The sequence below is a fragment of the Coloeus monedula genome, assembly GCF_965178545.1.
Source record: "Coloeus monedula genome assembly, chromosome: 4".
Lineage (NCBI taxonomy): Eukaryota > Metazoa > Chordata > Aves > Passeriformes > Corvidae > Coloeus > Coloeus monedula.
The window spans coordinates 11138550-11162974 of NC_138784.1; the positions used below are offsets into that span (position 1 = coordinate 11138550).

Below are 24425 nucleotides of genomic sequence, written 5' to 3' on the forward strand. Positions count from 1 at the left end.
ACTTCATTATTTTTGTATTAACATAGATAGTCTACAAGGCTGACTGCTTGATCCAGAGTAGTGTCTAAGAATTCCATAAATCTCTCATTTCCATGATGGAATTCCTGTAAGAAATTAACTTGACCCCTGCACTTATGAAGGTTTTTTGCCTGTCTGTTCAAACTGAAACTAAAATACTTTATTGGAAAAATGAAACAGAAGATGCAAGTTCTTCAAGAAATGCCTGAACTTTGTAACAGCTGTGATGCGAAGAAAGTGTCAATCTCATAGTATGATGCATATCATACATGTATAGAACTTAAAATAAATCCTACAATAAGATCTAAACTATGGTCATTATGCTGACTCTAATAAATTCTCTCTGCCTGCTGGAAATAAAAAAAAAAAGTCAATTAATTCACATGATCATTAGAGGGGGAACTAGTAGCAACTTTCAGATCAGGTTATCTGACTGTTGCTACCACACCTGTATCTTCCATTTCTTGAAAATTCATCAATACTGTAAGCACGTGGGCTTAAATTTTATTCTGAAAATCTCTAGTTCTGCTTTTGACTGGTTGGTTAAAAAGCTATTCAGACACTTTTGACCATGCAGACAGAGGAAAATAGGCAATTCTTTTCAAATGAACCCCACTGATAACAGACATCTATAACCATCTCAAAATGAAACCAACAAAGCACAACAGCTTATGTTCTGGAACAATACCCTGAGCATGTATCCCTTCCAAAGGATCTTCAGTGGTACCCACGGGATTCAGCACCCTGGAGAGAGCAAAGAGACCCTGCCCAGCAACCCCCTGCCCTGCCCCAGACCCCCACCTACCCAAAAATCATATCTCACCACCATCAGGTAACTAAGAGAAACCCCAAGTCCTGTTTTTCTCTCATTTTTACGAGTTCTGGTGAGTCCGCAGTCATCTGACACTCATCTCCTAAAAAAACCCCCACATTTTTAATTTCAGCAAGGATGTCATGTATTCAGCTTATCTTTGTGTGTGCTTGTGAAAAATCTCAGATAGGCAAATCACTTGTGTGGCTTAACTATTATTCCACAGTCATTCAGGGTTTTTTCAGTTTGCCATGAAGAATGTATGTATTCTGTGCCTCAGTCTCTCAGCTCAGTATCCTGTTGCTATTTTCTGTTGTCTCCCACTACAAGGAGGGGGGAGATGACAGCTGGAGAACTAGGTCAAAGAGCTGACAAAGAAGTGTGTTTTCCTCTGAAGGAACTGGGAAAGGTTTTGACTCCATGACTTTTGCACCATAGTTTAGCAAAGTTTCAAGAGCACTAATTTCTATTAGACATATGCAAGCATCACAGGGTCCTGATCCTGTTTGCCATTTGAGGCACTATGGGAAATCAAACAATAATTATAAAGCATTCCATGAGAGTCATTTTAAGAATGATGCAGCCAAATGTTCTCTTGTTCTTTCGCCTGGACAATCTTGGTGTGCAGTTTAAGTGCTCTTCACTAGGTCAGCAGAATTCTTTAACTATAAATCATACTATAGCTTTATATAAAGCCACAGCATTTTTAATATCTGGATATTAATAAAGCAGATGAACTTAAATAAACTGCTACCATGTAGGGCAAAGTATCTGTTGTTATGCTTATGTTGCATAAAAGGAAGGCAAAATTACTGCATGGAACAGGTTCCCTATGGTCACTGCTGAAGAGGTAACCAGATAGGAGCCACGGAGAACCTTCAAATAATAAGCAGCAATATAAATTCTTGCATAGTGAACCTCAGTTGTTACCTGATTCCTTTCTTCAATTATATTAAGTGTCCCAGCATTGTTTGATTGGGTTTGTTTAAATCATTAGTGATGCACTGGAGGAAAAGGATACTGTTATTGGTTCTAAAGTTGTAACAGAACACCATGAAAAGTGGGTGCTTATTTCAAGTATATCTGAAAAGATTGACCAAAATAAAACTATTGCTTCAGGAGAGACTCTTTACATAGGAGCAGTGTGTTATAACTGAAGAGGCAGTTTGGAAAGACGACAATGATCCTTTCAGGGTAAGTGCAGTTGGGCATTTTTACATTTACATATATGAGTTTAGAAGCCAACTAAGACTCTTTATTAATTTTAGCTAAAGTTTCCACAAAGCTTCTTTTCTGTGGGCCATGGGCTCTTTTATACAACCTTCAATTGATTATGAAGCTGATACTAAAGAGCAGTAAACTGAACTTGAAATTCTTAATGTACCGGGTCCACATTACCTTCTTTCTGTGCTAAGCAGGAGCCTCAAGCAGTAACTCTTCTGAAATTATTCACCTCATGCCTAAGGTGGTGAATATTTTCTTATTTCTTACTTCCATCTCCTGTAATGTTTTTGACAGAGCTGTCTATTGCTTTCTCCAGCAGTTCTAAACCCCTCACTGCTTCCAGAGCATGTAACATTCAGTGCACACATGCAGCATGACCAGGAAGTCAGGCTTAGTCTGTTCTGCAGAGATTTAAAGAGCACAAGCACAGAGGCTGGCCAAGGGTCTTCCCACTGCATTCCAAGCAATCCCAGTAAGCCAGGCTGATTTAGCTCTCCTACACACAGAATGGTGGAGAGCTCCCTGGTGAGTACCACCCCACTGCTCTGGGTGCTCAGAATGTCACCCAGGTTTCCAGGAGAGAAGCAGAACCCACACTCTTCCCAGAATTAATACATTCAGCTGAATATGATGAGCTCAGCAAAGACACTTGGGATGTGAGGCACTTCAGTTTTGTCCACCTTTTGGAAATCTGGGACCGTGTATAGCTTGGCTGAATCCAGGAAATCTAAATAAAGATATCTGTGATAAGATCTGTTTAAAATTCACTGTAGAAAAGAAAAGAAGCTGCTGTGACAGTAAGGATTCTGGAAGAAGTGAGTGAGCTTGAGAGGTATGTATTCTAGCAACTAGAACATCCCATAAATGTTTCTTTAAAAGCACCCTCCCGAAGCAGGTAATTAGATGTTCATCTGGAGTAAAATTTAACAAAAGCAGCAGTGTGCTGAACATGGATCATTCTATTAAAAGCTGACTTTTAAACAAAAATTGTGACTTACTGGATTCTTTTTAGGAAAACCAGGAAAATTTGAAGAGGGTTTTAAAATAAATCAATAACTTTTGGTACTGCAACCCAAGATGTGCAAGTGACCCACGCTGAAGTCGTGAAACAGGAACTCCAAGCTAACATATAACACCTGCAGTTGATCTTATTCTGGGGCTGGCACTACATGCTTTCAACAACAAAAGGTCTCGTCTTATGTTACCCTAATGTGGAAAATAAGAAAAAATTCAGAGTGGCTTCTAAGTAAGAATGTTCTAGTGAGAATACAGAGCAGGACGTCAGAAGGTCAGTAACACTGGCTAAAGCATTGTTGAGCATTTGTAAAATGCACTCATTATATTAAGTACCACTGTAAACCAAAGAGTTCTCCAGCTTTGCACACTAACATCCCTCTCCATTTGGCATTCAGGTGCACAAACTGACTTGCGAAGTTTCTGTCCTGAGGATGTATAGGAGCAGAGGGGTGTGTAAATACACAGCATTTCTCTCGGCCTTGACAATGACTCATCATGGTGAGGGCAATGGGGTATGTCTGACACACGCTGAAAGATGCAAAAACTTATTCTTTTTTAATTGGAAAAGCAGTTATTATTTATAAGGGATGTTTGTGAATGCATTATATAATATTAATTGCCATTTTATATCCCGTGTGTACAGCATGAGGAATGTATACCCTCCAAAGGTGTGTCCATGCACCTTACTACTAGTAACAATTCCATTTTTAGTTCAGGATATAAAGTCTTCAATTTTCAGGTTCAGGAAAAATTCAACCTCTTTAGGTGCTCAAGCCCAAATGCTCACTCAGATGCCTCGCTGTCTTTGATCTCTGGACATGTTCACTTCAGAATTAACTTTGAGAATACAGAGATTTATATAATTTAAATAATTAATCTTAGCTTTGAATATTTATCAGACTCAGCTACTAAAAATTCCATCATGTCTTTCTTTGTCCTTTTTTCATCAGCTGTTAACAATGGATGGACATTCCATACCTCAAAATTTGTAAAATTAACAAATATCTTGTGGAAATCTGTAATTGCAAAGTTTATACTTCAATTAGCAGTAGTAATTACTCACTGTCCTTCATTCATAATGCATTTTGACCAATAATTGTGCTAAAGTGGATGAAGTCACCGTGAGATGTTGTATTAGTAATGAAAGGGTAAAATACATTACAGCTCTGTTGTAACTTGAAACAAACAGATTAAAACCAGAACTCCTGGGCACAGCCAGGGGCACAAGTATATTGCTACCAAAAAACCCAATTAACATCTGCACCTAACACAGCCTGAGGCAGAGAGAAAACCCTGAAATTTATGAAAAGCAGCACTGCCTAGTCCAGATTTTCACATGACAGCATCACCATCTTGTTTCCATGAGCAAAATGCTCCCGGAGATGAATCCATTTGCGTTTTCCTGAAAAAATCCACAAAGCTTTCCTTGAAGAGGTTGTAGGAAAAGCCTGTCCCTGTATTGGGGAGACAGTGTCCAGTGACTGAGAAGTTGTATTTTTAGTTGTGAGGGGGAAAAAACTGACTTGGAGGAGACTGAGGGTAGCCCTCGGCAGGGTCTGCAGCTTCCTCCAAAGGAACAGCAGAGGGGCAGATCTGATCTCTGCTCTCTGGGACCAGGGACAGGACCCAGGGAACGGCTGGAGCTGTGTCAGGGAGGGTGAGGCTGGGTATCAGGGAAAGGTTCTTCCCCAGAGGGTGCTGGGCACTGAACAGGCTCCCCAGGGCATGGACACGGCCCCAAGGCTGCCAGAGCTCCAGGAGTGTTTGGACAACACTCTCCGGGATGCACAGGGTGGAATTGTTGGGGTGTCTGTGCAGGGCCAGGGCTCCCTTCCAACCTACGAAATCCGATGACTCCATGCAATGGAGTCAGGCTCCGTGGCTCCACAGCCATACACTGGAACATGCCCCAGGATGGCAGAGCCCAAGGCTCCTCTGTTGGGGATCATGTGGAGGAAGAGTCCTAAGTTGTGAGTTGGAAATTTGTCCCTTCTGCAGTCAAACCCTGCTGAAACAATCTGCTGCAACTTTCCCAGGAGGAGGTCATTCCCAAAGAGAAATGGAGGCACAGGAAGACTAGAAGGAGACAGAATCCTAGAATCGTTTAGGTTGGAAAGGACCCTTCATATTATCAAGTCAAGCCATTAACCCAACACCACCTTGTCCACCAGACCAGTGGGGTCTGAATAAGAGGGACAAGCCCAGCGCAGGAATATCCCCAGGGACATCCTGGAAAGAAGCCTAGGTGGCTTTGGGTGGATTTAGGCATTTATACACTATGGCCCATCCTTTACAGGGATTGTAACAAGCAGTGCTTCTTTCTTTCCCTTTTCTCTCTACAGGTAGAGAGTGTAAGGACTCTCGTTCTGTAGATTCCAGGAGAGGAGTTCCCCAAAGCAGAACATGAAAACTGAAATGAAATAGAACAAATGCATCAAACCTAAGCCATTAAATAATATGGAACATTTATTTTTTGTACCTTAGGAGCTGCTCTAAAATATATAACTATTTATTGCTTCCAAAGAGTGAAAGATCCTCCTTCTTCTGGGGGAATATAGGACCCCCATAGCTTTTCAAAGTAATGAAACCCTCTTGGCAAACGTATTTGTGGGATTGGACTCACCAGGCCTGGCAAGCTCATGCTCCTTGACTTCTCTGTTAAAAACATCACAAGTGCAGTCTTTGGGGAGGTTGGGTTGGTGCCGGGATATCTGTGATCCCACTGTGATTATTTTTGGTTGTCCTGGAACTGGTGGTAATGGTGTAGATACTGCTTCTGGGGTATTTCCACAAGCAACAAATTTCTTGCATCCCTGTTCTGAAGTTTGCATTATAGATGTAGAGAAGGACTGGCTTAGAGGCTGAGGAACTGAAAGAGATCCAGGTGACAGCCAGGAAAAGCAAGGAGCTCTTTCTGTAGTCTGTTTCCTGTGGGTGCCACAACTGTACTGTGAAGAAAGGGAGCCAGGACAGGAGGAAATCCGAGACAAAGATGAAGAACATCTTGACAGTTTTCACTTTTCTTCTCGAGACAAGACTCATTGTCCTCCTGCCAGCCATGTCTTCGGTGCCACTTCTCCAAATGTAGGTGAAGAGTTTCTGGTAGCAGAGGATAATCAGGAGTGATGGGATCAAAAGCAACAGCACCGAGAGATGGATGACACTGTAGGCGGCTCCTTGCCAAGAATCGGGGAGGAAGAAGTTGCAGTGGTGGTCACTGTTGGAGCCATAGAGAAAACAGGCTGGTGACGCAAACAGAGCACCACAGAGCCAAGAGACCAGAGTCATTCTCTTTGCTTTCTCCCTGGACACTTTGAAGCTCAGGGGGTGGACTAGGGTGTAGCATTGATCTACGCTGATGGTGAGGAGCACGTAGATCTGGACCCCGGGCGTGAGGTACTGGATGTACCTCACCAGCCGGCACACCCCGCTGCCCAGCATCCACCGCCCGGAGCTCAGCTGCAGCAGCAGGAAGGGCGCGCTCCCCACGCTGCTCACAAGGTCTGCACAGGCCATGGACACCACGAAATAGTTGGTGGTGGACTGTGTCCTCCTGCTCCTGTGGATCACTAAGCAAACGAGGAAGTTTCCCAAGACGGAAATCAGCCACAGCGCTCCCCAAACCACGCTGGCAGCTGCGATTTCCCCCGGCCTCAGCCCGTACTCTACCAGAGAGTGGTTCCTGCTGGAGCTGGCACCTGGAGCTGGGGGTTCTGCCATTTTGTAGCCAGCACAAGGAGTGGAGGCTTTGGGGTTGCTCGTGTTCTGCAGCAGGAGTAAGGTAAAGAGAAGAACAGGACAACTGCTGCTATCTATGCTGCAAGCAAACTCGGCCACATCTTTTGCTCAGGCTGCAGACAGAGAGGAGAGAAAAGGTTTTGTTGAACAGCTCTGTGCAAAAAGCCCAAAGTAACCAATAAAAGATAACTCTCAGGAGTCTCCATACTCCTTAGAGTAGTAGATTTCAGAGAAAAGGGTCAGAAATATATGATGACACTACCTGGCACAGCAGACAACATTAAGTTTCATGAAGATTTTTAGGAATGGCCTGAGTATTTCAGACAGGCATTTCTGTCTACAGAAAGATGAGTGTCCCTTTCACAGCTGGAAACTGAGGTGCCATTTCACCAGTGCTCGTTAGCTGCACACTGAGTGAGCAGAACACACCCCACTGATCCCAGAAATGACCTGTACTTCCTGGTGTTCGTGGAAGTGTCAGAAAAGCAGACCAAGAGGGTCTCTGCACCCTTGACTTGACCTTGAGTTTTGACACAGAAGGAAAATACAGAGGGAGGAGGTCAGTGTCCTCAGATAGATGAGATAAGAGGTTGGAGGAGGGATGGGGAAGCCTTTTGAGTTCCAGCAGTGGAGCCTCAGCTTGTCATGTCAGAACTGTCAATACATGTGGCTGCAGTCAGCTGCTGAGGATCTGTGTGCTCTGGAGAGAATCCAGGGAGATGGGGAATATCCTTACCTTGGTCAGGGGCCTTCCACCCAGGCAGCAGCAAGACTGACCCTTCATAGCAGGACCAGCTCAAAGGTTCTGCAGGTCTATGGGTGACCCAAGGGACAACCGAAGGACTGCCAGAAGCAACTGACACCAACAGTCAACTGAGAACCTCTGCCCCTGATTTTGTAACAGAGTTCTGCAAGCTGAGAATAGCTGTAGCCCAAGTGCAGGACCCAGCACTGGGCCTTGCTGAACCCATGCAGCCTGTCCAGGTCCCTCTGCAGAGCCTTCCTACCCTCCAGGGGACCAACATATGCACAAATCGGTGCCAGCTGTTCGCTGCCTGAAGGGGCACTCGGCACCGTCGGCCATGGTCATTGATAACGATACCAGACACGACTGGCCTTGCCCACCTCTGGGAAGGACAGTCAGCTTTGGGAAGAGACTTTTTCCACCATAATAACATAATCCTTGATAAGCATACTAGCAGCCAAACCCTGTTCCCCTCCAATGCTCAGTAACCCGGGTGTTATGAACTGGTTCGCTCTTTCAGAATTTCAGAACTTCAAAACTCATTGTCCTGCTTGCCACCCCACACTCAAACCCTTTAGGAAGGCAAGCTTTCAATTCCATACTGGTTTTATTCCCCTTCCTGCTCCTGATGATTTATCCCAAGGCAGGAAGATGGCAAGTTCTTTCTAAGCATTTCTGAAATCAAATGCAGCGGAAGACTGGGAAAGGCCTGGTAGCCAAATGGGAAAGGCCGTCTGTTAAAAATTCCTCTACAAATCAGCATTAACTTTTGCTGTAAAAGAGCCTTGAAACTCCTGGGGTCATGGATGCACTAACACTGATATTTGCAGTCAGTGCTGGCCACGCTGCCACAGGCAGAGCAAAGAGCTCATCAGCTCACACAGCCGTGGATCTCCTCCCATTAAAACCAGCGGTGGTGAATGTATGTTAACTTGTTGCTTCCTGAGCCTTGTAAAATATTACTAAATTTAAAAGTCTCCTTTGGAAGGTGGTCATCAACACAAGATGTTGGACTCTGGGTTGGCTGTGCTGCAGCAGAGAGGAAAATTGAGTTTCTAGTTTATCACTGAAAAGTCCCGTGTGAAAGCAGGAAAGAGAAGCAAATGGAGCAGGAAGTCAATTTTCCAGTAAGGAAAAACATTCAGAGCCATTCAATTCTCCTTGCTCCAATTCCACATGATATTTGTCAGTGTTTTGATTTTCTATATATAAACAAATCACATAGTCTTTTCTGTTTACATGTTTTTCTTAGATTTTTTTTTTTCTCCTTTTACATTTCCTGTCCTTCAGGATGACATACTGGTATATTTTACACAAAATAAATGCAACATGGATAAAATTGTACATATCTTTTTCGACCAGACTTGGAAATCTGGGCAGTTTACTGGGACCACCTGTGCTACCTACAGTTTTGTTTCCCTATCAAGATTTATTTTGTGGCTAAAACATGAGGAGAGCTGAAAGGAGCTTTCCCTTGAAAAGGAGGTTCCATGCTGTGTTCCAGAGGAAACTCTCAGTGTTCCTGTTGATATTTCACTTCATTCTAAGTGAGTTCTAAAGCCCAAGCTCTGATCAGTACCCATGTCTTTAACACAGGACTTTCCAGGCAGCTATTTAGATTACTTTTAATTTTGAAGCTCTTTCAAGTCAAAATCTTGAAGCCCTTCCGCAGTGTATTTGCTAGAAAAGTCACTGTCCATTGTCATTCAGTTTTCTAGTGTGTCTCAGAGGTAGCCCAGCACGATTTGATTTGTTCTGCAACAAAAAGGGGGGTTGAAGAATCCTGTGGGAAGAGGTGAATGTGAGAGATAGAAGGCTCTGGTTGAACAGCATGAAGGAGAGATTAATGCCATCAAACTTTTAGCAGGTTTTGATTACCAGTTTTAAGAAATACACTGTTTTTTCAGGACTGTGTCTCATCCTAGTAAATTTTACTGGTGAGATCCTGTGTCGATTTACAGCTGCACTGACTTAAATTTTTCTTCTTAAGTCACTGTCTCGATCTCCTGTTCTGATCTGTATTCTATGGCTGTTTTCACCAGTCGTCCTCCCCTTCAGTTCTGGGGGGAAAAAACAAATCCCCCAAAAAGAAATTGGAGGAGACTGAGGAGAGGAGTTTTATTTTCACCTGTGAGGGGAAAAAACTTGACTTGGAGGAGTCTAAGGGCCATCTGCTACTTCCTCATGAGGGGAAGCAGAGAGGGACTTGGGAATGCCCTGAAGTTGTGTCAGGGGAAGTTTAAGTTCGGTATCAGGAAAAGGTTCTTCCCTCAAAAGAGTGGTCGGGCACTGAACAGGCTCCCCAAGGAACAGTCACGGCCCCAAGGTTGCCAGAGCTCCACGAGCTTTTGGACAACGCTCCCACGGACATGGTGGGGTGGTTGGGGTGTCTGTGCAGGGCCAGGACGCGCTTCCGACCCGGGATATTCCCAGTTCAGCGCTCCACAGCCGGGCTCACGGGCAGAGCCCGGGATGGCGGAGCCCGCGGCTCCTGCCGGGGGCAGAGCGGGCCCTGCGGGCTCCGTGAGGGCGGCGCTGCCGCCTTCGCCTGTGCGGGGCCGGGCCCGAGCCGGCCGCCGTCGCGCCGGGCGGGGCCGCGGGAGGAGCGCGGCGGGGCCGGGATGGCGGCGCGGGCCGGGCGGTGCTGCCGGGCCGGGCTGAGCTGCGGGGCTCTGCTGTCCCGGGCCGGGCTGTGCCGGGCCGCCGGCGGGGCCTCGGCCGCGCCTCGCGGGGGACGCTCCGCTTTTTCGTCGGCGGCGGCGGTGAGCGGCAGGGAAGGGCCGCAGCCTCGGGAAGGTGAGCGCGGGGGTGCCCGGGGCGGTCGGGCTGCACCGCCGGCATGGCGGGACGGACGGCAGGCAGGGCTGCAGCGGAGCGCTGCCTGTGTTAGGTGATTCCCCGAGGGAATCTCATCGCTGTGTGTACTCCTGTGAAACTTTTCGTGTCGTGCCTGGCCTCTGCGAATGGGAACTGTGGGTCGGCTTTTCCCGGAGCACCGCCAGGTCGCGGGAAGCGCCTTTGAGTGATGGCCGGTGACACTGCAGTAGTTAAAGGCGTCCTGGGCTGAAATTACGGATGTTTGTAACAGAAATAGTAAGGTTGTTGTGGGGTGTGGCTGCGTGTGAAAGCACCACACAAAAGGTAGGTCGAGGGATAAGGGAATGCTGTATATTATTTGTTGGAGAGCCCTGGATGTACCGTTCGGTTTAAGCTTTTAATAGCAAGAAGAGGATGAAGAGAAAAGGGTCCATAAAGTCCTCAGATAAGGAAGAGAAAGAGCCTGTGAAATCCAGAAGGTTGTATGGGGTAGGGTTGTAAGATCTATGAATGAGATAAAAAAGAACCCAAACATCCCCTCCTAAATCTCAGTCATTGGTTTTTGCTAAATATGCACAATCGATGAAACCTCTGAACTCAAATCAGACACTTGAAAATAAGTGTCATCAGGTTCACCTTCATGTGTCTGAGGCCATTTTATTCTGGTGGTGTTTTTTGGACAGTGGGGTTTGGAAGTGTTTTAGAGTTGCAGGAGGAGGAGGAAATGAAGACAAGCCTGCAAAGATGAGTGTTTAGTTTGCAAATCCTGTGGTATTTGCTGACTTCACGCATCCCTAGGGCTCCCTCACCACAGTGCCCAGTGAAATCAGTGGGCTACAAAGTAGAGCGTGGAAAAGCCCAGGCCTGAAAGGGATTAAACTCTTTCACTTCCTGTTCCACCTTCTGTGGACTGCACAGTAAGCCAGATCAACGTGTTGCCCATCCCCAGTTCAAGAAGAGAAACAATCCAGTGTTCATGCAGGGGTTAGTTGAGCTGGTGTGGCACAGAAGAGGGTGTGAAGCTGTGCTGTCAGAAGGAAAGGATGGAGCCATGGCACTCTCCTTTTGCAAGTAGGAACTCTTTAAGTTTATCCATCTTGTGCTACTGGTGGAGAGTGATTTGTGACTGAACAGCTGTGTGGGAAAGAGACCACAGGGGTGAAGGCAAAAGTGTACTTCACTCTTGTCCTCCATGTGCTTTCTTATATTATGTTTTACAAAAATAATTAGTAATCTGCAGTCTTGAGTGTCTGATCTTCAGCTTCTTCCATGTAAAGATTGGGGATTGTTACTGGATATTGTCACAAAGACAAACCATACAGAATTGTGCTACATTCTTTCTTCCCAAAACTCTATACTAATTTATTTTTTAAATGTTTTTGTTTTTCTCTTTTCTTTTTCCTTCTTTCAGCTTCAGTAAGGAGAAGAGGCAGGACACCACAGTTTGTAAGATCAGTAAGTACTGAAATGATTTACTGTTAGCTCAGGTGTTTGGGAAAGTTTTCTAAGCTGTATGTTATAACAGTTTGCCCAGGAGCCCCTTTGCAGTCAGGTCCAGGTGACACAATGCACTGGGACTGTTCCAGGCCAACATCTGCTTTCTGTAACCTTTTCAGTCTGTGTTAACAAAAATGTAACACTAAGCTGATGGGTAACTTGCATTGACACCATGTAGTACAGGTCTGAAAAGTAACTTAAAGTTGCATTTCCAGTAAACCAAACATGTCGATGTTGTTTTCAACCTGAGTTTACAGGATTTGTGGTAGTTGCTTTCTTGCATAAAGCTTTTCTTTTTCTAAGAGCATTTGATTGAAATGATGGTCAGCTATTGAAGGATATAAGCTATTTCTGCAGTGAACTAATACCTTGTCCCAGCTCTGGATTTTCTATGGCAGGAAATTTCAGCATTATGAGTTACGAACTGTTCCACACCTACAGGATTCAAGAATTTTAAAGCTCATTGTCTTGTCCCCCACCACACATTCAGGTCCTTTAGGAGATGGAGTTTACAATTCTGTACTGGTTTGACTCCCCCTCCTGATTTATCCCAAGGCAGGAAGATGGCAAGTTCTCCTTCCTAAGCATCTCTGCCATCAAATACAGTGGAAGATTTGGAAAGGCGTGGTAGCTAAGATGGGAGAGTCTCTCTGCTAAAAATTCCTCTACAAATCAACACTAACTTTTGCTGTAAAGGTGTCTTGAAATATCCAGCTATGGGAACTGATTCCTGAAATCACTGTTTGGTGCGTTGATCCTGCCTTACATCCCGTGTATCTCCCATCCCACTTGTCCCCTTTTCCCCTGATTAGTCTGCACCTCCCAGGACAGAGAGGATGGCTGTTGATCAGGACTGGAGCAGTGTGTACCCAACAGCAGCTGCCTTCAAGCCTGCCTCTGTGCCTCTCCCAATCCGAATGGGTTACCCAGTGAAGGGAGGAGTGCCTCCCCCCAAAGAAGGCAACCTAGAACTTATCAAGGTAAGACATGTGCCATGGCTGGGGGGTCGCTTTTAGAGTCACTGTTCACTTAGGCCACACTGCTTTGATTGGAATATTTGTCTTGGAGACTGCTTTCTATTGTTAAGTCCGATAGTCCTCTTGAATTTCTAAGTGGTAACAAATATAAAGTTAATTAACAAATGAACCATGTTGGGAGACTTTTTAGGATGATCGTGCCTGTGGTTTTTATCACAGAGTTAAGTCTTTCCCTAAATCAGACTTGAGAAGAGTCTGCTTACCTGAATATTTCCTTAAGCATGTTGTACTGCTTTATCAAAAGTTAGAAGGGTAATCAGATTTCAGTAATACCCATTTACTTATGATCAGACAAAAAGCTGTTATTTTGGTAACTCTTAATGTGTCTGTTTCAGATTCCCAATTTTTTGCATCTTACTCCTCCTGCAATTAAGAAACACTGTGCAGCTCTCAAAGGTGAGGGGGGAGGTGAGGTTTTTGGGGGTTTGTTGGTTGTTTTTTTCTTTTTAAACCATTTCCCGAAGTTTTCAGACAATGCAAAATATAACTGTGTGTGATGGAGGTGAGACATGGTACACTTGTGAAGCTAGCAATTCAGCTGGCTTTGGCTGGTACTGCCTGCTTTCCTGCCACTGTCAGGAGTCATCCAGCTGGTAGCAGATAGGCCTCAGGAGGTTTTCAGCACAACAGTAAGACTGAAATGTTACTTTTCCACGAGGCCTTGCTTGAACTGATGAGTTGATAGCTTTAGTGTCTTACAGAGGGTGAGTGATGAATGTGACTCAGTTCTCAGAGAACTCTGTGACTGAACAAGGCTTCAATCAGCAGCCATTATGGGCTGCATTTAATGACCAAAAAGCTATTAATATGAGACCCTCTGTGAGAGCAGGGTCTTCTGGGGAGATACAGGATCTACTGGAGACCAGGAGCATCTTTCCACCCAGCAAGCCAATAAGGGAAACTTAATGAGGAGCTCAGATAAAGGAAGCATTTTTTGTGGTGAGGGTGATGAGGCACTGGAAGAGCTTGCCCAAAGAAGCCGTGGATGCCCCATCCTGGAAGTGTTCAAGCTTTGGTTGAACAGGGCTTTGAGCAGCTGGATTTACTAAAAAATCCCCACAGTAGAGGTGTCACTTCCAACCCAAACCATTCTATGATCCTGTTTGGCAGTTGTAAGACTGCATCTGGAGTACTGTATCCTGTTGTAGGGAAGCCAGTACAAAGAGAGGCATGGCAATACTGGAGCAAGTCTAGCAGAAACACTGCTGTTACCTAAATGAGTATGGTTTCTAGGTCTAGGACTTTTAAAAACATGTATTGCAATACATTTGAAAGAAAAAAACACAGCCAAATATAGCAGACAGGTATTACTGGGAGTGTTTTCTCTTTATTGTACAGATTTCTGCACTGAATGGCCAAGTGCTCTGGACAGTGATGAGAAATGTGAACAGCATTTTCCCATTGAAATTGAAACAGTAGATTATGTGTCTTCAGGGACTTCTATTCGGAATCCCAAAGCAAGAGTGGTGACCTTAAGAGTAAGTAGTAGTTTTAGTAAACAGCCTTTCTTTCAAACCCCTAAATGCTTGGTTTTCCTTTTCAAACATGCAAGTGTGATCTGCTGTAAGGAAATGGAGGGAATTCAGAATCACTGACAAATGAGTACATCTGCGTGTTCCTGACCAATCTGCCCATACATATTGACTGGCCTTGGGGAATCTTTATTACACAGGTTTATATTGTTTGAATACTCACATTACTCTTGCCTTGTGTTAAGACTTCCAACATGATACAATCAGAAGAAATTCTGCAAATGTATCCCAAATAGCTCTCCTAATTCTTCATAGAAGATGTGCCTGTCTCAAGTACTTGAGAGTTTGGATTTAACAAGGAGTTAAAGTTGTTTTTTTCTTTTCTTGAAGGTTAAACTTTCTAACCTGAATTTGGATGACCACGCAAAGAAGAAGCTCATTAAGCTTGTGGGAGAGCGGTACTGTCGGGAGACGGATGTGCTCACAATTACAACAGACAGGTGAGCTGCCAGAAGGAAACACAAGTATTGTAGTAATAGCCACAGCAGAAAAGAGGCTGGGTGTCTTCTAGTAGTACCAGTTACTGTCTTGGTGGATTATAATATTTTAAGGCTAAAATAGGACTTAATTAACACTACTCCTGTTATTAACTGTTAAAAACAGGTTTTAAAAGAGTTCAGACTTAATGTGTGTTGCATTCCACTTTGGCACAGGGGGCAAAGTTTATAATGTTTCCAGAAGGTTTGTGAATTCTTGGATATTGTATATTTTCCGCTGACTTGCAGCTACCCATTTTCCTGTGTTCTTATTACTCTTGCTTCCACTATACTATTCTTGGTTGTGTGTAATTCAGAAATGCACAGGAATTAACCACGCATTTCCTAAGATGACACACTAGAAAATTTGATGGTAAGTTTTAACCTTTTGTCCCAAACAACGTTTCTGCATTTCCAGGTGTCCCCTAAGAAGACAGAACTATGATTATGGCATGCACCTGCTCACAGTTCTGTACCACGAATCCTGGGTAAGCAGTTGTGCATGGGCTCTCTTAGTGTGCTCTCTGTCATAATTTAAAGTAAATTACCTTATAATTCTGTTTGCTTCCAACTCACTTCAAATTCAACCAAGACAACATTCTGTCTGATTCCAAACTCCTGTCTGCTAATTAGAATGTGCCTTTTCTTGGGCTCTTCCTGGGCTGCAGTAAGCCACGGTTGTCATTTGGAAGTGTTCTGCTTCTTAAATGCTCTCCCACGTAGCTTACCTCAAGATGACTGCTTTTCTGAGCTCCCTCTTGCTCAGAAAAGGGACAGCCTTCCCACCTTCTGACCACAGATGTTCCTTTCACAGGGAATTCTTCACACTTGTGTCCTGTATTTTCGTGGTTAATTGTGTTGGTTCCCTTCAACAATCTTCCAGGCTTTTTTTACAGAAAACAAGTGAGCAGTCTGAACTGAAATTGTTGTGTTGGCAATCCATAGTAATGTTCTGGATGACTGAACTTTGTTTATATGTCTTATGTCACTATCACATTGTTTGAGACAGTGAAAGCCTTCATCATCTCCGTGTGTGACTCTGACAGAAGTTTTACCTTATCCACTGCTAAAACTCATTACTTACTGTTTTCAGTTGTTCTAGAGCAGTTCTGTGGAAAGTCCATACTTAGCATTTTTATGAATTGTTCTTGATTTTGATCACTGCAGTGCTGATGTTAAGAACACACTAAGGAGGATGAGCTGTATTTCCCTTTCGGTGGCAGTTGCCTTGAAGGATAATTCTGTAATTGTGGAGTGCATCAAATTAAATCGGTAGTGAAAGATAACATTTACTATAGATTTCAAATACACATGGATGTTTTTCTCCCCAACAGCATCACATTGCGTTACAAATCTTAAATTAATGGCAGAGTAGTTTCCAGTATTAAGCAATGACAAGAGAGCTAGACAGTGCTCACTTTATTAATCTCAGACAAACACCACGGCTGTGCTGGGCTCCAGCTTTAATTAGTGCTGGCAGACAGGGCTATGCAATATTGATATGGGAGTGTTCAGTGTGTATTGAATATGCACAAGTCTCTTGCACTTTTATTACCTTTCATCCTCCACGTTAATATTTGATGAGTTCGTCAATCACTTGTAATTGTCTTTGATTCCCATGAAAAATTAATGGTTTCCTGAGACATGGTTTTTTATTTTGTATGACATGGTTTGTTTTGTGGCAGGGTTTTTCCCCCCCCGATGAGGGATAATGCCTTTTAATAAATTGCTGAAAGATAGTTTGGATCTGTTTTGTAAGCCATGAGCAAACAATGTGTGGTTTATTTTCATTTACATGAACTTTAATGTTGGAGGGGGATGGACAGGGCCTGGCCTTCCATTTAGGCAGTAACATCAGTCCTGTTTGCAGAACTAATTGTAGGATTTGATGGCTTTCTCAGCAGAGCAGTGCCACATTGTTAATGCACGTGGCTGATGGAATTGAATCAAAACATGAGGGCAGTGTTCCATTCTTGCTGAGTGAAGGAAAGCTGGATGCATGTAACTTTTGCCCTCAAGCCTGAAAACTTTGCCCGTGATCTCGTTAAATGTGGCAGAACTCCTATGATCTACATTAATATCTGGATTACTGGATTTTGTCAATTGGCAAGCATCTATAGGAGGAAAAGTTATATGCAGATATACATCAGGAAATGTAATTTCAAGTGTAATTATGTTTTAGTTGCCAGCTATGCATCATTCTTTTATTACAGTTACAAATGCAGTATCAGACCCATGAGTTCAGTTATTTTAAAACAGTTTTAAAAATCTTTAAAATCTAAGAATGTTAGTTTATTTTGTCATTCTAAAATACTTGGAGATCTTTTGCTTCCTGTTTACTAGTTGTCAGGTTATTAATCAAATATTTGTGTTTTGTTAGCTTTCAGAATGTATTAATTAGATAGCTGACTTGCCCTAATTAGTAAGAATTAAATTTGTCTTCTGTGGACTTTTTCTGTGATTCCTTTCAAATTATCCCCCAGGATTGTGCCTGGATTGAATTAATCAGTGAAAGAGTGAGATATATGAGACAGATGATTAAACAGCAGCTTAACCAGTTGTAATTTTGTTGCCTTTAAATGATGGTACTGCTTGAGTGCTGTAACATCACTCAAAACCAGGATGTATTTTTATGGTACAAGTGGTTTTTAGAGCATGAGTTTGCTGCCCTCAAGTGGTTGAAAGGATCGTGGACTAATTCCTTCACAGCCTGGATTAATAGTTTATCACTCAGAAGTCCAGCAGCAGGAAGTCAATTTTCCAGTAAGGAAAAACGTTGAGAGTAGTTACATTTTTATTGCTCCAATTCCACATGGTGTTTCAACATACACAACATGAGGGAGAGTGAAGGATCTCGATTCTGCCTTGCAAAGCTGAGATCTTGAAAGATTACTAAAAAGTTGGCCTGGATTTTCTATTCTCCACTACTTCTTATAGTAAGAAGTCTAATCTGATATATTAACAGCAGAGTAATGCAACCCACAGTTTGGAATTCTCTCACTTATTCTGGTAGTGTAGTTATGGAAGTCTGATGAAAGATTCAAGACTTAAAAATAACAGTGAGGCAGAAAGAATATAGCAGTAGGTGGGAAGTGGCTTTTTAATATGGATAATACTAGCCAAAGGGTTTTCTGGGTGCACCTCTGTGCCTGCCTTGTAGATGCTGATAGTGCTGAAGGAGCAAGGAATTTGAAACAGAAAGGTGAGGGAAGGGAAAAATGAAGAAAGGACAGACAGTGTGACACTGGAGGCTTAACTAAAATTTATCCATCAACCCCACGGCTGTACAGCTTGATTGAATTTGAGGGGAACTGCTTTTGCATTTCTTTTTTAGAGATTTCAGTGGCAAAGCACTGGTTGGATGCAGAGTCTGTGTCTGCATGTTGAATGGGTATTTTTGCATGACCCCTGGTGATAACACTCAAATCCATCATACAGCTTTTCTTTAGTCTTCATCTTCTTTTTTTTCAATACAGTCATTTTAAGCCATTCCAAATAAACATTATTTTTACCACTTCAGGTTGTGCCAGTAACACATGGTAACAGCAGAATTTTAGAGTTTCATAGTGGGAGTTTACCTTGTAATTCAGCCTAAAATATGTGAAAGGATAGGAGTCCACTGTGGAAACCTAAGCAGGTCTCTGGCTACTTAGGATTCCAAAATTCATGTTAGGAGCACTCAGGAGGTTATGACATGGGGATTGTAGAGTTGCAGTGGGAGGTGGCACTCAAGTCTTGCTGAAACTCCCTGGCCAACTTTTAGTATAACTGAAGATGTTCAGGGTAAATCTCCTGATTTTGGGATCTCAGAACAATGAAGGGTGGTGTAATTGTGCCCTCCCAAGCTAGAACAGGCTTCTCTCTCAGTGTGTCAGTATATGTGGTTTAAGTAATGCAAACTGAGGCTGAAGTGAGGCTGGTCTCTAAATGTTGGAATATATCCTCTGTTTTGAACCATGGATTCCATTGTGTGCTCACCAGAATCCAACAACTGAGAGTCCTCATCAGTAATGAGAGCCAGAAAAGGTAAAGCTAAAGTGGCTTTACAGTAGATGTTAAATCTGATAAATTTTCTCTGAATTCAAACATTTAAAATCAAAGGAAGGAGGTTTCCTGACAGGAAATGTATATTCTAGTAGAAGAAGGTTACACTTTTTTTTACCTCTTGAAACCAAAAAGGATGAGCATTCCAGCAAAATGTTGAATTAGGAATTGTCTTTGTAATGTTTCTGACTGTAATAAGCTTTTTGCAATACCTTGTGTTTAAGCTCCATATTTCTTGTTGCTGGACAAACAAGGCTCCTTTTTGATGCATAAATGCAATTTTTGCAGGGGTTCAATTTTCAGTCTCTGTGTTTGAGTGAAACAAAGTCTCGTGGGGCATAGACATGAAAAAACCAAACAGAAAATCATCAAAGACTTGTACTTTTAATATCATTGATCTCTCTTGATGAGATCAAAATCTTACCTGATCAGCCTTCAGTAAACAAACTGAGGTAGATAAATACCTTACAAATGACCCTTTCAGAAGCCTGGATCTTCCAGAAAATGCATGCAGCCACTCCAGCCTAGAGAAATTAAATGTTGTCCTTAGTTTTGAAAGAGGCTGATGGCAAATTCATCGAGTTAGTTACAGAGCCAGAGATTAAACTTGAGAGTATCATTAATTACGAGAGCATCATTAATCATGAGAGCATCTCTTAAGCAGTATTACTTTCTGGGACAGAGTTCTGTTTTTGTTTCTCTGCTTGTTCTCTTTCTGTGTTGCACATTTGTGCCTCACTGGAGTGTTTAGTCCTCACAGTTTCTCTTGATTTTCCCTTGACCCTCTAGAGGTCCTACCTGTCCTGTGCCGTTGCTGTGTCCTAGAAAATACAGTTCTCCTTACTGAGAAGAATGGATTTTAACTTACTCCACATCACCAAGTAATTACAATTTTCGTATCCAATCTCATATGATAAAAATAGGTTTTGCCTTTCTACAAACTTCTGTTGATATTTCTAAGTTGTTAATTAAATAGTACAGATCAAAAGTGTATTATATCCAGAGAGATAAGCACATAATTGTTTTGGCAACTCCTCTTAGGATTGAAGGTTCCCAGTAATTTGGAAAATGTTAGCATAGCTGTCATTTATTATCTGAAAATCTATGATTATTGTACCACACAGAATATCTTTTATTTCAGTGCAGTACAAAGATACGGTTGTATTTATTCCAGGCTATACAGAGTTTGAAATTTGACTTGGAATTTAAGGAACTTTCCTTCCCCTCAAAAATAATCCTTTTAAAATACCTGATCTTTGCTAAACAGCATTTAATGTTTAACTGTTCAAACCATTGACAAGAAAATTAACCAACATGAGTCATGTTTTTAATTGCCCTCAAGATTTCTGTGTGTCACTAGGGAAATTTTAGTTAAAATGTTTTTCCCAAAAGGAACATCAGGGAGCTGACAATTGTAAGCCTCTGTATCACTGCAGCAGCTAAATTGTGCAAGTTAAACTGGCTGAAAAAACCCCGAGCATGTTGATGGTGAAATGCCTGCTTAAGAGATCCCAAATTCTTTTCTTTCTTCTGTACTTTAAGATACCATATAAAGTGAAGCTTTTTGTTAATGGCCTACATGTAAAAAACAACTTCACTCTCCAAAGTGCTATTTTACATTCATACTCTTTCAGAATTCAGATTAAGCACTGTAAAGGCTTGTAAACCTCCCAAAATACTGGCTTAAACTGTAACATAAAAGATCTGCTTAGAAACAAATCCTTATTATATTTGTGGCATGAAAAAATAATTCTTTATATTTGCATTAGGAAGTGAAAAAACCACCCTTTCTGTGCCTCTTCAGTCATAGGTTTAGATCTTTTACTTTATATGGAAAATTGTTTTCTGGTAGTTTGGTTTGGGTTTTTTTGATTCTTATTGTAAGTTTTATAAGAGGAAAAGGTTAAAATTATCAGCTGAGTGCATCTTCAGCCAAACTGGATAGTACCGAGATTCTGTCTTATGCATGATAGAATGAGGAAAACCATTTTTAGTGAATTCTTATTTTTAAAATCTGGTTCACAAAGTGGGGATTCTAGGACAATGTTGCACAGTATCACACTTGTATTCCACTTCTCACAGTTTTATTCTCATTTTTAAGACTTCAGTGTTCACTACCATTTTAAATTTGCAGGGGACGAAAATAATTCAACTGACAAAATTTGAGTGATAAAGACCTAATTTTTGATTTTTATTTACTTGTCTTAATTAGTTTTATTCATAACACTTGAAACAGAGACTGCAACACGTGCAACGTTTCCTCTGTTCAGAGTTCATGGGTGCTTGTCTACGTAGGGGATGTTTCCAATTGCGTATATAATTCTACAGCCACTTTTCTCTTTTCTCAAATTGTGTTGAAAAGGTATTTAAGTTTCACTGGATACAGTTAGTTTGCAAAAACTAATGGATTTGGAAATCTCCCTCTACTGTCAAATCCCTTCCTGCCTTCACCCTCACCTCCCACCACGCAGTCAGATTTTATTTTAAAATCCATGTTGACAACATCATTCTGCTGGGAGGGATTCCAAGAAAGAAATACTCAACAGTTGCTTTAAAATCTTGCTTTGTATTGCTCACAAGAGGTAGGGAAATCTTAATCTGTTTATTGGCATGCATCTCCAAAATCCTGTGAGTTACTGTGTGCAGAGAAGGATTTTCCTGAAGAGATAAATGTAATACTGTCATTAGTCCTTGTTGTCTCTGCTATGACTTAGAGGTGTTTAAAAGCCTCACAGGGATCTTTTGTTTGAACTTCAGACATGAGTTTGGTCCAGGGAGTGACCAGGAGTCATACCCATATTCCCTTACTCCTGAGAAACCCTATCCCTGTGAGAGAGGCTGTGGCTTGAAAATTCTGCTGGAGTTTGGGGGAAAAAATGTCTTGGATAGCCATTCTGCAGATAAACAAGGGATGTGAAAAGCAAGATGATGTTGTTAGTTTAAAACTGTAAATCTCCACCCTGGATTGCAGGGTTTGTCAAACATACAAGGAACATTTCACTGTACCCACTTTTCCATTAATGTTTCAGCAATACAGGGCTACAGGATGTCCTTTTGTTCCTCTTTTCCCCCTCTAGAAATTGAATGAGGTACTTTTACTCCTGTGGCTTATTGTGTCCAGAGTTCAATGTCAGTCACATGAACCTTGGAGCAGCGTGAATTGCTGCTTCTGACTAAACATTTGGACTCGGATTCAAAAGACAAGAGATGCCATTTACCAGGTGCAGGACACAGCGTTTGGGAAGGTGTTTTAAATTCAGATAGAGGAATCCAAGCACACAAGAGCTGGAGGGGAAAAATGTCTTGGGGCTTAATTAAAGGTTATTGCATACTGTGGTTTGACTGCAGCAGCCTTGATGCTTAGTAGGAAGAATACTTTTAAATAAACAAATGAAAAGCACTACCAACACAGACACCCCACCTTACCTCCCTCCCAGAAATGAAAAAATAACAAAACCCCCAAACAACTACAAAAACCTGCCCCCCATGACTTGAAAGAGTTTTTTTTGGTTCTGCACAGCATAGCTAAAAATTTACTGAAGAGCCCTTTTTGGCAAGTGATTTTAAAAAAGGAAAAATCTGTATGATATAAATGCTTCACTATAAGGTTTCCTTGAATATATTTGCAGAGAAATGCAAGTTTTATTTAGACATGATTTTATAACAATTGTAAGAAAAACATGAATAGCAAAACTAAACCCAAAATACTTCCAATTGTGATTGTTACATAGTTGAGGTAATATAAAGATACAACATATTGGTTACATAAGTAAAGTACTAAATAATTATAAATACTCAAACATACAGCCTGCAATATAAAAAAATGCAAATATATCACTGAAGCATCTGTATATATCAAAGTACAATAAAAATAAAATATACCAAACCAGCAGGTTACAACATTTGAAATATTCTTTTAAGAGTCTTTCAAGGCCTGCTGGAGAAGTGTTGAGAAAGAGAATTTATACAGAACAAGTGTATTTACAGGCACTGGGATGGTGTCTTCTGTCAGTGCCCAGCTTGTGATCCTGTCTAATTTTGCAGCACTGATTAGGTAAAGATTAGCACCTTGTGGATAGAGATTCTTTCAAGCAGTTTGTTTTGCAGGAAGAAAAAATGGATTTGTTGGTGGTGCTTTTCCTCATGAGTCACGTCATGGGTCACTCGTAGGGACTGTCTCACTTTTCCCTCTACCAGCCAGTGTAGGCAGACCAGAATTCTGTGCTAGGGACATAACAGCTGAGTGACTGCTTCCTGAACTGCAGGGTTTAGGGTTCTTTAAAATTACTACTTTTACAAGGCTTTTAGTTATTCATTATGTATAGTCCATAAGCTTTTCCTACCACTCTGACTCACCCAGTTGTATCTGCCAGATACATAAAGAAGCTGATGAGTGGGAGAAAGGAGCTCATCCTGCTCATACAGGCTTGAGTTACTAGCCTTGGACTCTAGAGGAGGAAATACTTCCACAATGAATGCAGTTTTTCAAGGGAATTGCTGTGAGAGATAAATTTCTTCAAGTTATTGTCGCTTTGTTTCAGTCTTGGGTAGTTTTTAAGGCTGTGTATTTTCTTTCAGAAAACTGAGAAGTGGGAGAGTGAGAAGTCTGAGGAAGACATGGAAGAGTATATCTGGGAGAATAGTCGTTCTCAGAAAAATGCCTTGGACACACTGCTTCAGATGAAAGCCTCAGAGAATATCAGTAGTGTCACTAAGGAGGAGCTGCTCACATCTGAAGTGGTTAAGAATTACAGAAACTCGGTCACTGCGCTTAAAAATGAAGGTGAAACAGAAAGTAACATGTCTCAGTACAAGGAATCTGTGAAGAAACTACTGAATATACAAGCGTGAGAGCAGAGTCTGCAGGTACACCTGATCATTACAGAAATGTTCAACTCCTGTGTTAGTATTTCTAAATGATATGGATGTAGAATTATTGAGAACCTGAACCAAAACATGAAACTGGACGATGAGTTAAGTCCTGTCCATGAATCTTGTCCTTTGAATAAAGTATGTCTGGATTCATACTGGTAACTGGAATGTTTTATTCTGTGTTTTCTTAGCATGGGACATCCTGGTTCAGTGCTCTGCTTAATCACATTCTGATCTCTCACACTTCTTTGGGCATTTAACCTAGAGCAACAATGTCAAAACGAATTAAGTTAGTTAGGCTCCCAATTCCATGAATTAGAAGTCTGAAAATTAAGAGCTCTAAATGCTTTTCAAATGCCATTCAGATTTTTCCCGATGTGTAAAACGAGGATAGTGTTGCCTAAGTAATCTGACTCGGAGAGGTGTTGAAGCACTCTGGACAGTGTGATGCTCTCAGTTGTTACCATGAGGGCAAACAAATAACCTATGTAAAAGCACCTGTCTCTAAAATAAGGTGGAAAATGGGATGGTAGTGGGAGGGTCAACTAGCAGTTGTTGAGAAGATCCCAGAGTACATGGGACAGGAGGAATGATCAG

General features: G+C 42.1%; 2 protein-coding genes across 2 annotated transcripts; one reads left to right on the forward strand and one right to left on the reverse strand.

The window, feature by feature from the left end:
- Positions 1-5737: 5737 nt before the first annotated feature.
- LOC309572710 (putative G-protein coupled receptor 19) lies at positions 5738-7892 on the reverse strand (the record flags this gene model as incomplete). The annotated part of the gene is made up of 2 exons (XM_082281147.1): positions 5738-6915; positions 7832-7892. The coding sequence occupies 2 exons, from the start codon at positions 7890-7892 to the stop codon at positions 5738-5740; spliced, it is 1239 nt and encodes a 412-aa protein (XP_082137273.1).
- Positions 7893-10152: 2260 nt separating this feature from the next.
- Positions 10153-23981, forward strand: MRPS35 (mitochondrial ribosomal protein S35). The gene is made up of 8 exons (XM_082280050.1): positions 10153-10349; positions 11782-11825; positions 12680-12847; positions 13240-13300; positions 14243-14382; positions 14767-14876; positions 15331-15400; positions 23535-23981. Exons 1-8 carry the CDS (start codon positions 10175-10177, stop codon positions 23805-23807), a joined length of 1041 nt encoding a protein of 346 aa, XP_082136176.1. The 5' UTR covers positions 10153-10174; the 3' UTR covers positions 23808-23981.
- The last annotated feature ends 444 nt before the right edge of the window (positions 23982-24425 follow it).